A 14,315-nucleotide genomic window follows, 5' to 3' on the forward strand; every position below is an offset into this window, starting at 1 on the left:
AGCCACAGGTGTGGGAAATTAACCTTTAATTGCCATTTAAACCTGTGTGTGTCACCTTGTGTGTGTCACCTTGTGCGTCTGTAACAAGGCCAAACATTCAAGGGTATGTCAACTTTTGATCAGGGACATTTGGGTGATTTCTGTTATCATTATGATTTAAAAAGGAGCCAGACAACTATGTGATAATAAATGGCTTCATATGACCACTATGCTTAAATAAAAGACAGTTTTTTTTTTTTTGCATGATCAGTCATATTTTCAAAATCAATGCCAAAATTTCACAATTTCTGCCAGGGTATGCAAACTTTTGAGCACAACTGTATATGTATATATACACACACACAATGTAACAATTGCTTATAAGTATACACAACTCCTGCCGAAGCGCTGCGGGGAATCAGGATGCTGAAGTGGCCCATTCACCAGCGAAGCATCAAGCAGCGAGGCGGAGTGATGTTTGCCGGGAACACTGCAGGGGAGCGGAGAGTCTTCTCGTTGTGGTGAAGATCCCGCCCACTGACTCGTGTAGTCGACGGCGAAGCAGTAGAGAGCTTCTAGACGAGAGATGAGTCGCTGTCTTGAAGGAAGAACATTCGGAGGAATGGTCTTTGCACGCCTGCTTTTATAGTGAACAGCTTTGTGCCTGAAAGGGTGGGACTCAAACACCATAGCCAATATTAGAATATTGGCGTTATTGTAGAGAGGTGGAAGGACACTTCCCCCATATGCATTTGCGATGTCAAGTGGACCGAGTTGTAAGGGAACTCCTGATGTTCAGTAGTTTGGGGAAAATCTTAAATGAGTCCTATACATATACGTTTTATTTTTATTTTTTTGTTTAATAAAGCCTGTGTTATTGGCTAAAATATGTGACCTAGCAGTCTGACAAATTAAGTTATTTGTTCTTTTGTAATGAAATTAAGCAAATACAAAAGCCCACCAGGCCTAGTACTGAGAGTCAGCCACTGTTTGTATTGCTGCTGCTGTTGTAGCCTCGTGTAATGCTCTGAATAGCTGTCTAACACACACACACACACACACAGTTTATATAGCAGTGTGGAAAATTGCCTTTTCTTGTTTGCCTGGTGTAACATATGCCTCTCATGGAATTCTAATGTGTCAGTGGTGATTTAGCTACATTTAGGGGGGACAAGGGGAAATCTCAAACAGTTTAAGAAACTGGATACCGGATGATTTGGTCATTTTTACCCTCTACTATTTTTCTTTTCTTGAGTCTCTATGTAATGACCCACCAATACACTATACTCTTGGGCTAGGGGTGGTATGACAATAATCATGTCGCATGGTATGAGTAATTTTATATATATATATATATATATATATATATATATATATATATATATATATATATATATATATATATATATATAGTAAATTTTAGCTGGAAATTCAATGAAAAAAAAGGTTTACATATAAAATAATGACATGTTAATGCCTAAATACTTTACAAATGAAACGTATTTTATCATACTAGGCTACATTTAATTATTTTCTCTTTTTATTTGGTACTTAATTGATTGTACTGTGCTGAAGACGAAATTTGCAACACACATGGCAGAAAAGTATACTGTGGTAGTTTGTTGCAGCGTTGCTCTGAAACTGTAAACAACTAAACTTTGATTTAAGTTCTTTTTTTGTCTTGACTTGTTTGGGACACATCCAGCTCTGTATTGTCATAATACTCCATGCTACTTCATCGCTCTGACATGCAATGTACATAACGTCCAGCAGTCCTGCCTACTGGTGGTCAAGCAAACATAAACCTCATTCACACTGGGCTTTAATCCTGCAATTTTCCTGGAATAATTGCTGAGGAGCCTTCTGTGTGAACGCAAGCCAGAGCCGTAATGCCATAAAATTTGTTTCCGGGATCAGACCCTAGTCATATTGCAGGGATAAATCCTGGAACGTGTCAGTTTGAACAAAGGCAGAGCCGATGCCGTGAAGGGTGTGTGACGTTGTGATGATGTAATATGTGAAAATAACTGTTTAGATGATACTCGCCTGGTGTGGCATACCAGCACAAAACAATAGCTAATCTGTGCTGTGGTTCAAGGGGTTTTCGCCAGTTTGTGGTTTTACATCTCAGTGTTTGCTCAAGTTCCTGGACAAACTCCTAATCACATGAACACATTGGAAAGAAGTCCTGATCGAGATAAACCTTGTCATTTGAGCGCAGAACATGTTGTAAATAAACAACATTGTTAGTACACCTGATGTCTGATCGCCCGCCATGTCATTGAAAAGAATGTAAACACTTCCGCTGTGGTCTTAGAGGACACGTACATTAGACATTTATCTTTGTTCTTACGGGATGTTCCTGGGATGTGTGTGAATGCGACCACAGTTTACGGGAAAATTCTGGAAGCGTAAATTAACAAAATACCGCAATGCCAGAATTGTTGCCGGATTGACACTTACGGCATTTTGTCCGGAATCTCTGTGTGAAAGGGGCTATAATAACGGTAGAGCAAAGTCCTTACTGTTTGACACATTTCTATTGACACGCAGTACATTCTGTCGTACTGCCTAGTCCTAATGTGCGTCCCAAATCATATATTTCTGCACTATTCTACGGTATTTTGTAGAGTAAGTAGTGCAAGTAGTATGTTTACACAGAAAATGCAACAAAAAGAAGAGTACTACGAGTACCCGGATGTTCTACTACTTCAACCGAAAAAAGATAGATGGAATGCTGGACACTTAATGCACTCAATGATCGCGGCTTGCAATATGTAGAGGAAGGGGTGGAGTAACCTGGCCACGATGCTGGCCTAACAAAATAATTGTAATAAATGGTGGATATGGCAACTAGCAAAGCTTCTGTGAAGACAGCACCTTGCAAATGTGAGTTGAATACTTTAACATCATCCCACACTGAATATGTATGAATATGAAAAACATTAATTCAGACGTTGAATTGAGTAGTGCTAACACGCTAAAGCTAACGGCAACACATTGCGTGTGTTTGAAACATCACCACCATCAGCTGAAAAATAGCGAGTTCTTCCGTCTTGTAAAAAAGTGTAAGTGTATAGTGTATGGTGCATTATTTGGGAAATAGCCCTAGTACCACCTTCAATTAAAATCGTGTTAAATATCACAACTTTGCAAAATATACAGTCAATTATCTGTAATTTATCTACCATTTTAAGCTCTGTGCCATTGAAATACCCATTTGATCCTCCTCAGGATGCATTTTAATCTATTAGATACAATGTTAATGTACTGTACTTTTCTGCTGCTACATTCTCTCATGTCTCAGACCCTCAACCGCTAAAACTGTGCTTTGTTTTAAGCCCTTTCTGCACCAATGCCAATTGATGTGCATGTGTAATGTGCACCATCTGAGTCTTCTCCTGAGGTGCTCCCAGGGGCCAGAGGGTCTGGGGCTATTTGCAGTGGTTCTAGCCACACTCGGCTGCTCAGACCTGCTGTTAAACCAGACTCGGTCCACTCGTCAGTGTTTGAACCTACGGCAAGCAAAACAGAATGGATGGCAAAATGCACCCCAGTCTAAACTCTGGTGGCCAGTACTTTAAATACAATGGCGTTTGTTAAATATGTTTAACAGGGGTGCATTATAAATCACTAATTATCATTATAGAGTGCCGTGGCCTCTGTTTCACTATTAATACCTCTGTTATTTATGTAGAGGCACAATTGACTCTTAAGGGAGGTTGTTAGGAGCTGGGCCATTTCTCAATTCTCAGCATGTTCTCCAAGGACATGCACATTCTTCTAGACTCAAAACCCTTAGCCGGAGCATACATGGATGGGTGACCGACTTTAATCCCTTTTTTTATTTTTGGCAATGTCGCGTAGAGGTCACCCTAGTTAGTGTGTGATCGTCTCACCATCGTGGTTCAACACCTCGATTTCTTTATTTCCCTGCATGGCCCTGGAGATTGCTCTGAAGTACAGAGTCATATTTAGCCTTTATTTAAGAAGATTGGTGCACGTGAGGGGATGGAGAGGAGATGGGCCGCTGATGAAATGCCTCTGCTTGCCGATGGCCGGCCGGATCAATACAACACAATTGAGTTCTCCAATCTGAGAGACTAGCTGCAGTGAAGGTGGCACTTACTGGGTGATCGCCTCTGAAGACTTTATTAGCCTCTATTGACAGATTCATCTTAGATCCCTCTCCCTTCATCCACCCCCACACACTCCAGACTCTCACTTTCACTGTAAAGTAATATAGTCTAAGCCCACCTTTAAAAGTTTCTTGGGTTGATGAAATTGTTAGTTATTTTATCCTGTGTTTTCAAATGTGTCTTCAAATAGATTTCAAAGTAACTTTTTGTTATTCTTTTGCGGCCCTCAATTTATTTTGGTATTTCGTGAACTGAGGTTAAGTTGTAAGCACTTGAGACACTTGTTATCAGATACTGCAGGACTGTCAAAGAGTTTTCATTGTAGAAACGGAGCATTACTGAGCTTTTCCCTTCTGGGAATACAAAGAAAACATCAAGTTCCCCAAAGAAAGTTTGCAACAGAAGATTTGCTTTTGGAAGCAAGTCTAAAAGCAACCTGGCCACAGATAAGACAAAGTGTGGAAATTTTCTAATTATTTTGTATTTTATCTCCAAACAAGCCGCAGGCATATTAGATATCACAAGCTAATACTCGTATGTGCGCTCTGTAAAATTGGCTGAGGCTCGTCTCGGGCTTTGAAGTCACAAGCTGTTTTTTTGCGTCAAAGTAGCTATTCGGGGGAGCCCTAATCCGGGCAGTATTGCTATGGCAAGCAGCGCCTCAGCTCGACATTCGCAGCAGGTTTTCGTGACTCCGCTAAGTTTTCCATTGTTATTTTACCTGGTTTGTATTTTGTAACCCTTCGCCCCCCTCTTGGCCGCCTTTCTCAGTTGGGCTGTTCCCTGAGCCTGGGTGGATTGGCCCGAGGTGCTTTCCCATCCACAAATAAATAGCTCTGCGGAGATAATGAAGTGTGTTGCATCCTCGGCCGCAGCTGTGTTTTTTTGGCTATGTTAGATTAAGGTTTTATGTGTGGTGGACTCTGGCTTATTTCCTATAAGAGCTCATCAATAAACTCAGGGCTGCAGGCCTAAATTCGTATCGGGCATGTGGGGGTTCATTTTTTTGTTTTCGCTTTTCTCGTCCGAAATTATTATATGGGACATACCGTGTCGATCAAAATGTAATATTTATTTATTTATTTATTTATTTATTTATTTTTAACTACAATTTAAGCATGCTTAATCCTCATTTGTGTCCTGCACCACTATTTAGGAGTGGCGCTGCGCTGCTGCTGAATCTACAACGCCACAACAATATACACTTATGAGCCAAAACATTATTACCACTCACTGGTGAAGCAAATAATGTTGATCATCTCCTAACAAGCCCACATGTCAAGGTCTGGGTAGATTAGATGGTAAGCGAACAATTAGTTCTCGTAGTGAACGTGTTGAAAGCATGAAAAATGGCCAGAAGACCTGAGCGACTTTGACAAGGGCCAAATTGTTACGGCCAGATGACTGGGTCAGAGCATCTCTGAAACGGCAAGACTTGTGGTGCGCTCCCGTTCAGCAGTACTGAATATCTACCGACAGAGGTCAAGTCAAGTGGCTTTTATTTTCATTTCAACGATATACAGCTAGTATAGTACACAGTGAAATGAAACAACATTCCTCCAGGACCATGGTGCTACATAAAACAACATAAATCAACATAAAACAAACACAGACCTACATGAGACTACACAGAACTAAATAAGACCTACACATTTCTACATAAAATGCACGTGCAAACATGTGCAAACTACAAGACGATACAATAACTGCTAAAACAGGACAATAGGCACAGTAAGAGACAGTGCAGCGCCGACCAGTACACAGTTCTGGTCTGAAAGTGTCAGATAAAACAGGTAGTGCAAAAAGATATTACAGGAGGGACAAACCACAAACCGGTGACAGGGCGTTGGGCACCCAAGGCTCATCAATGCACGAGGGCAACGAAGGCTATCCTGCCTGGTCCGAACCGTCAGAAGGTCTACTGTGGCACAAGTCACAGAAAATTGTAATGATGGTTACAGTAGGAATGTGTCACAACACACAGTGCATCCCACCATGCTGCGTATGGGTCTGCGTAGCCGCAGACTGGTTAGACTGCCCATGATGACCCCTGTCCACTGTCGAATGCACATTCAATGGGCACGCGTATGTCAGAACTGGACCTTGGAGCAGTGGGAGAAGGTTGCCTGGTCCAATGAGTTCCATTCATGTGCGCCATTTACCTGGGGAAGTGATGGCACCGGGATGCACTGTGGGAAGATGACAAGCCGGTGGAGGGAGTGTGATGCTCTGGGCAATGTTCTGCTGGGAAACCCTGGGTTCGGCCATTCATGTGAACATCAATTTGATATGTACCACCTACCTAAACATCGTTGTAGGCCAGGTACACCCCTTCATGGCAATGGTATTCCCTAAGTGCAGTGGCCTCTTTCAGACTAATGCACCCTGCCACACTGCACACATTGTTTGGGAATGGTTTGAGGAACATAATGAAGAGTTCAAGGTGTTGGCCTGGCCTCCAAATTCACCAGATCTCAATCCAATTGAGCATCTGTGGGATGTCCTGGACGAACAAGTCTGATCCACGGGGGCTCCACCTCACAACTTAATAATTTAATAATTAATAATTTTTAATAATAATTAATAATTAATAATTAATAATAATTAATAATTAATAATAATAATTTTCTTTATTTATCACACATTATACATTTGCACATATACAGTGAAATTCTTCTTTTTCGCATATCCCATCTAGGCTGGGGTCAGAGTGCAGGGTCAGCCATGATACGGCGCCCCTGGAGCAGATAGGGTTAAGGGCCTTGCTCAAGGGCCCAACAGTGGCATCTTGGCGGTGCTGGGGCTTGAACCCCCGACCTTCTGATCAGTAACCCAGAGCCTTAACCGCTGAGCTACCACTGCCCTCGCTGAGCTACCACTGCCCTAAAACTTACAGGACTTGAAGATCTGCTGCTAATGTCTTGGTGCCAGATACTACAGGACACCTTTAGGGGTCTTATAGAGTCCATGCCTCGGCAGGCCAGCACTGTTTTCACAATGTTTTGGCTCATTGGTGTATAAACAGTACTGTGCAAAAGTCTTGGGCACATTAGATGTTTCACAAAAACATTTGTCTTTTTTTTTTTTTTTTCTCCCCAATTTGGAATGCCCAATTCCCAATTCGCTCCAAGTCCTCGTGGTGGCATAGTGACTCGCCTCAATCCGGGTGGCAGAGGACGAATCTCAGTTGCCTCTGCGTCTGAGACTGTCAATCCGCACATCTTATCACGTGGCTTGTTGAGCGTGTTACCATGGAGACATAGCGGGTGTGGAGGCTTCACGCTATTCTCCGCAGCATCCACGCACAACTCACTATATTCTAATTCTAGGAGAATTAGTGCGGCTTTGTAGGTAAAGGTGGTCACACCAAATATTGATTTAGATTTTTTTTTATGTTTACTGGACTTTGTATGATGTTAACAGATAAATGAAAACTATTTATGGCATTATTTTTGAAGACATCCTCACTATGCAACATTTTTATAAGTGCCTAAAACTTTTGCACAGTACTGTATGTATTTTATCTGAGTTGTGAGAAAGAAAGACTGGACACAGTGAAATAATGCAGACGACAAGTAGTCAACACAACTCTATTCCATTGTCCTCGCTGACTGCTTGTAACATTGCTCGATTGGCTGCAGTTCTTTTTAATGAATCAGTCGAACCGATTGATAAATCAGTCTGAATCAAACGGGAATGAATAGGGATGGGCGATAAACCGGTTAAATTGATATACTGGCAGAAATGTGTCAACTGGTTGAAATGTTCGAGAATCGTTTCGGTCACGGTTATGCAAAATGCTCAGGAATTAATAAATAAAACCTTGTCAACCTTGTCTTTATGTCTAGTATCTAATATCTAGTCGCCAAAAAAAAGAAAAGATTTCCGATGTTATCAAATGGAAGACAAAATCCAAAAAATATTGCAATATACATTTTTAGATTATTTTGCCTTCACTTAAATCATGGGCAGAATCAGTGAGACATCTCACTTTCCCACTGAATCTCCTCAGATGATTCTCATTTACTAATCCACTGAATAATGTGTCTAAATTGTTTACTTTTTTGTTAAATTTGTATGGTTTCTGAAACTTGAATCAGTCTGTTTACTGACTGGTTATTTCTATGACAGCTTGTAATTAAAGAATTACATATCTGCAACAGAGTGATGTTGTAATGATATTTTAATAAATAAAAACAATAATATGTTGGATAAAATAGTAAAAATTAAATAGCTAAAATAACAAAATCCTGTAGGAAACACCAGTATGATGAGAAAGAGGCTTTAATTTTCCCAGCAACTGTTACTTCAGTAGGCTAGCAGCAGAGCTCTCCCACCCCAGCGAGTTCAGTCATTTTCATTAATGCTAAATCCTACATCCTACACAGCTGCTTTAAAAAAGAGCTTTTGGAAATAGTTGTAATAAGATACCCAGCTCTACCAAGGTGAATAGGAAACAGCTTTTGCTTAACCCGCTCTCCTGCTCTCTTTCTCTCACGTTGCATCTTTTTCACACATACACACACACTGTTCGAATCTACGTAATGCTGACTCTGTCAGTGATTTACAGTATGAGGATATTTGTTCTGACCAATTCAATAATTTTTCCCAGGCACTAATATTATTGAATGCCTAATATATCATTTGTTCTCATTGTTATTTGTTTATGCCATTATGTTGAATGGCACTCCTCTGACCTTGTGGCTTGTCTTTTTGTCTTTCCAGATCTTTCTGAAGTAGTGCCCAATGAGTTCCTTAAACCTTTTCTTGAGGTGGTCCGCTCAGAGGACACAACTGGACCAATCACAGGCCTGGCACTCACCTCTGTCAACAAGTTCTTGTCCTATGGCCTTATAGGTAAGTTTCTATTATGCCAGATAGAAACTGGCTATTGAAAATCAGTTCTTTTATTCTACCATATTGTCATGAAGCCTCATCAAACATAATTAGTGGTTATTGCTCAGGCAAGCATCACTGTTATTATTGCTCATACTTTGAGTTATGGAGACTATAGGCTAATCATTAGGCTTATGGTGAATTCAGTGGAAATAAACAATATATTGCATTCTAAAGCCACTTTTTTGTATTGACTTATCAATGCTGTACTTGTCTGTCACAATAATGTAATGTATTTTTAGTGATCTGAATTATTATATTTATTGTATATATTATATTTATAAGAATTTAAATTAAGGCTGACAGTTTAACTTGTTAATTTAGTGCGATTAATTATGTAACAAATATGGCGGTAAAAAAATGTACTCCATTAATCATGCCTCCTGACGTGTACATAAATTCCGTAATAAAAAGGCGGCGAGATCTTCCAGTGTTCATCATGTACGTGAGACGGTGTTAGAGGTGATGTCAGCAAGCGAAATCACAGACTTTTTCAAGCTTGAAGTACATTCGTTTTCACGCTACATGAATAGGTGGCAATGCTCCTCAACAAACCTCACAAGCAGTGGAGCCACAGAATGAGAACCGCTCACTGAGGAAGCACAACAGGTGGGCGAAACACAACAGAATACAGGAATCTTGAAACGTGATTTTCCAGTACTTTACTTTACTTGACGCAGTGGCCTATTTATGATGCTGAATGCCAGTGAGATGCTCCAAACGCATCCATCTGAGGCACACACATGTAAATAGAGCGACAATTAAAAATAGCGCAGACAGAATGCAAGAATGCTTACTATGAGAAGTGGACACATTGACAAACTTATTTTTGTCAACTATAGGCTTGTTCAAATATATGAGATTAAAAAACCAATATATTGAGTTCTTAAGCCATTTTTTGTGTCGTCTAATCAATGCTTTATTAATCCGTATTATATATTTATTATAGGCCCTACATATTATATTTTTAAATATTTGAATTATTATACATTATATTAATTATCTTTATTTGGGGGCCTTTCTCAGCAAATAATGATGTATGCGATTAATTGCAATTAATTTGATTAATTAATCGGCATGTCATGTAATTAATCTATTTAAAAAAATTTAATCGATTGACAGCCCTAATTTAAATATAATTCATTATTATATACTGAATTATTTTTATTTGGGGACTTTCTCGACAAATATTGATATGAGATTAATTGCGATTAATTCGATTAATCGGCATGTCATGCAATGAATTCAGTTAATATTTGTATTCGATTGACAGCTCTAGGAATCAGTCTTGTTTAACATGTTGCTGACATTCTACACATTCAATAAGTTTAAAGGGGTCATGTCGGGTTCAATCCCCGGCAACTCCACTTGTTTTCCTCATCACCCACAGAAAACAAATATATAAATTAAGCAATAAACTCCTCACTATAATATGCTCCTCATTTTAACATCTCCTCCGCTGTACATAAATGCCATGGGGTGAATTATTTGTATTTGTATGTTAACATGTAGTGGTCAAACAAACTTGGAAGTATGCAAAAGTGAAATTAAAGTGAATCTGGAGTGCTTTAAAAATGACGTGCTTAGCACACAGAACCAAATGGAGCACATCTGTTACTCTGAGCACAAGTTGTGGAGCAGAGAACCACTCTGAATACACTGTAATAATGCTTATTATTACAGAGCAGCGTGCATAGACTTTGAAGCGAACAGCTTGATTTATCTATTAATATAATTAAATCGTTGTAGCCCTTTGCGGTTAAATAATCGCACAATGTCATACAGTGATTTTAATTTAATTAATTGTGCAACCCTAATATATAAGTGTGTGTGTGTGTGTGTATATATATATACTGTATTTCTGACCATTAAGAACACTACAGTAATAAAACAAAACATTAAAATGTGAATACGCATGCACATTAAAACATCCACTAAGTCACTAAAATCCAATAAGCATGGGATTAGATCCACTATGTCATCGCGCTACAGTCTGCAGCGAGGAGTACTTGGGCAAAATGTCGCTAAACCTGTTTGTTTACTGTTGGAGTGACGCACCGCAACGGACGCTTCCATGGTAGACAGCATCATTGATTAAAGTGTCCGGTGTAGACAGGGTGCGAGTGCTCAGCGATTCCTGAGAAACACTTTTGATATTCAAACTCAACTGCCAAAACAAACACACCCCTCCCTTCAGTGCTCCTTTGGAAACTCCGCCTCCCAAATTCATGCACGCAGAAAAGCCTCGCCGATGTTGACACGGCTCCTAGCCCTCGACTTATCATAATCCTTCTTTTTTTAGTTTATATTCGTCTGACCTTTTCTCTTGGTCTGTTTCTCAGCCATTTGTCCTCCTTGGAGTTTAGAAATTTCGCATCAGCCAGATTTGCCGTCGCTCTTCTAATGAATTTCCCTCTCGCTCTGCCCCCACCCCCCATCCTGTGCACGTGCAAGAACCACCCCCTGTTGCTGACTGGCTGGAGTAGTGTTGTGTGGATCGGTCTGATCCACTTTGTTTTTGTCCCATTAACAGAGACAGGGCTGTGTACAAATACTAGATACAGAACTGACAGCTAGCAGACTGTGAGGAGATATTTGCAGAATTTGACAAAAAGTGTATTGGATTAGAATTACTGAGAGCACCTTTAACAGTTGTGCTTGAGATGAATAGTACAATATATTTGGATGCAATGTGTTGGATGTGCACTATGTGTAAACAGTGAAATGTACATTTCTAATGTTTTGGTGCTGTTTTTATTCTCTTCCGATTGAGTTTCAAAAATGGCTGAATTTGAGGGGCTGCACGCTGTTAGCCAGTCATAACAGAGGGCGTTTACATTGAAGTTTAAAGGAGGAGCCAAGGCAAAAATCAAGCTTTTCAGAAAGATTGTCAGAGACAGGGTGGACAGTTAACATATATTACAAAATCATTTTGTGAAAAAAAAAAAAAAAAAAAAAAACCTTTACTAACATTATCAGTGGACCTCAGGGAAGATCTTGAAACTATAAAAAAAAAGAGCATTTCATGACCCCTTTAAAGAGGGCCACAGTTGATCGCAGTAAATGTCACAATGTGATTGTACCTCAGCTCCTGATTTATCTCGGTCTGTTAGTCCAACTTTGGAAAAATCAGACTGGTACGAATGCAGATGGACTAAAGCGTTTTAATAACATTTAAAAAGGAAAAAAATATTGTTTTAGTTCGACTAAAATCAAACTTTTAAAATGCAAGTAAACGTACAGACTGTTCCTGATGGGTGGACCTCACTGACACAGGAGAGCTTATTTTGCTGCAGTGCTGATAAGTACAGACTGTCTTCTGCCTCATCAGAAGAACATGCTGCCGGTGACCTGTGAAACCAGCACACTTTTCCAGATGCTAGGCGTCTCTCATTTTTCTTCCTCCTCCCATAAGTAGTCGGAGTTGTTGAATAAATGCTATTACAATACTTGTCAAGCAGCTGTATGGTTTGTACAAGCGAAGGCAGGTTTTATAAACCAAAGAGTTAAATGTGGTCAAACTCCTAGCACAATCCCTCGAGCAATGGGCCAGAAATTGCATTAGATTTAGATCTATGTCCATTTTTAACCCTGACACATGTATTACTCAATAATAAATAGATTAGGTGATAACAGTGGGTTTAAATGACTGAGTTCACATTAAAACCTTGGATTCAGAATCTCATTTAACAAACTTTTAAGATTTTGTCAAATTTAAAGCAAATAATTGTTTTTACATGAACTAAGAAATATGTAAGACTCTGCACTATTTTTAGGTCACTGATCAAATAAGCAAATATGTGGCATTGAGCCTGTTTACATGCACACCAATACGCTGATTACTCTCTAAATTCAGTTTATTTAAAAAAATCTGACAAGGGAAGAAATTTGGGTTTACAAGACATTTGAAATAATCACATTATTCTCTACTTTTGACGTCAAACCGCAAAGAGGCATGCGCTCAACATGTGCACACATTAGAACACTGGGTAAGGTGTTTACGTGGCACGCGAAATCGGCGTAATGGGCAAAAATCTACCTGTGTTGATCAGGCTGTTCATAAGCCGTTTTTTTATGCCGATAAAGGAACTCAGTTCATTGTGTTTACATGACCACACACGTCGTCGGCTTATTAAGCATAATCGGTGTAAGAACGTGCATGTAAACGCGCTCTTTGACTATGTGAACTACTTTGTACAAAAGGTCAGATTTCCTTGCTTTCACTGAAGCGCACAAGATGATCTTTGGAACATTCTTAAATCATGCTGGATAATATGGATCATCAGGTTTTGCACAAACTTTCGGAGTTCATGCCAGCATGAGTTCAATTCAGCTTTTCACCCAAATTGCTATTCTGGTAATATGTATAGAAACAAAACACTGAGAAAAATGTCAAATAGAAGCATTTTCAAGTGCACTCAACTTTTTGGACCCCACTGTTTAGTTAAATGTTTAACATATACTGTAATAAACATAGATTTCTATATTATTTCTAATTTTGAAATTATATAGAAATAGCCACACAGATGAAATAAATGAGCCCTGGACACCCTGAGAGCTACTGTCACCCCAGATTCAGCTCTGTTCCTAATGCCCCATAATGCCAGCATCTCATCATGAAGCCCGGGAATGGTTGCAGTTGTAATCTGCACCATGGTTCTTCAAACGCTGGCCCTCTTTTGCTGTAGGATAAGAGATCCAGTCACAAACATGAACAGACTTCCTTGAGTTCAAATGAAGTCACAACATACTCTCAAACAGTGCTAAGAACAGCCAACCAAATATTGAGTAGGTATCAGTGTCTTTTCCATCTCTGTATCTCTTCATGTTCTTTCACAGAAATACTGTATATTTTACAGCAATGCTTTTGCTTTATTATAGTGACATGCAAAATGTATTACTTTTCCAGAGTAGATTTTTTTTCCCCCCTATATTTCTCTCACATATGTATTTTTCTTTTCTGTCACACACACAGAACACACAGCACTGTGCTAATCCCAGGTGAGCACTCCTGACGAGCATGACATATTAATGCACTCCTATGAGTGTGTGATTAAATGACCTTTAGGTATAAGAGGCGGTGTGCTGACTGATGGGTTATGCTCAGTCAGACTCCACTAATCTGCCATGATGAGTGACATTATCATTACTCCCATTTAGCATTCCATAGACATACAGCCTCACACTATAGTTCTTCCATTTAAAGCTCTGTTTGATTTACAACTCACTGTGGTGAAGGGGTCCTCACTTTGGATGCTGGTTGTAGGCTGGTTATCTGAACCTGCTACCCCTTCATAGCCC

General features: G+C 39.6%; 1 protein-coding gene across 5 annotated transcripts in view; it reads left to right on the forward strand.

The window, feature by feature from the left end:
• LOC127411844 (Golgi-specific brefeldin A-resistance guanine nucleotide exchange factor 1-like) overlaps window positions 1-14,315 on the forward strand; it is a 130,010-nt gene that overhangs the window by 58,930 nt on the left and 56,765 nt on the right. For all 5 annotated transcript variants that reach the window (XM_051647667.1, XM_051647669.1, XM_051647670.1 and 2 more), the window contains exon 4: window positions 8,844-8,975. In XM_051647667.1, coding sequence (XP_051503627.1) covers window positions 8,844-8,975 — 132 coding nt within the window. The remainder of the gene's footprint in view (window positions 1-8,843; window positions 8,976-14,315) is intronic.

The sequence above is a fragment of the Myxocyprinus asiaticus genome, chromosome 21, assembly GCF_019703515.2.
Source record: "Myxocyprinus asiaticus isolate MX2 ecotype Aquarium Trade chromosome 21, UBuf_Myxa_2, whole genome shotgun sequence".
Classification (NCBI taxonomy): Eukaryota; Metazoa; Chordata; class Actinopteri; order Cypriniformes; family Catostomidae; genus Myxocyprinus; species Myxocyprinus asiaticus.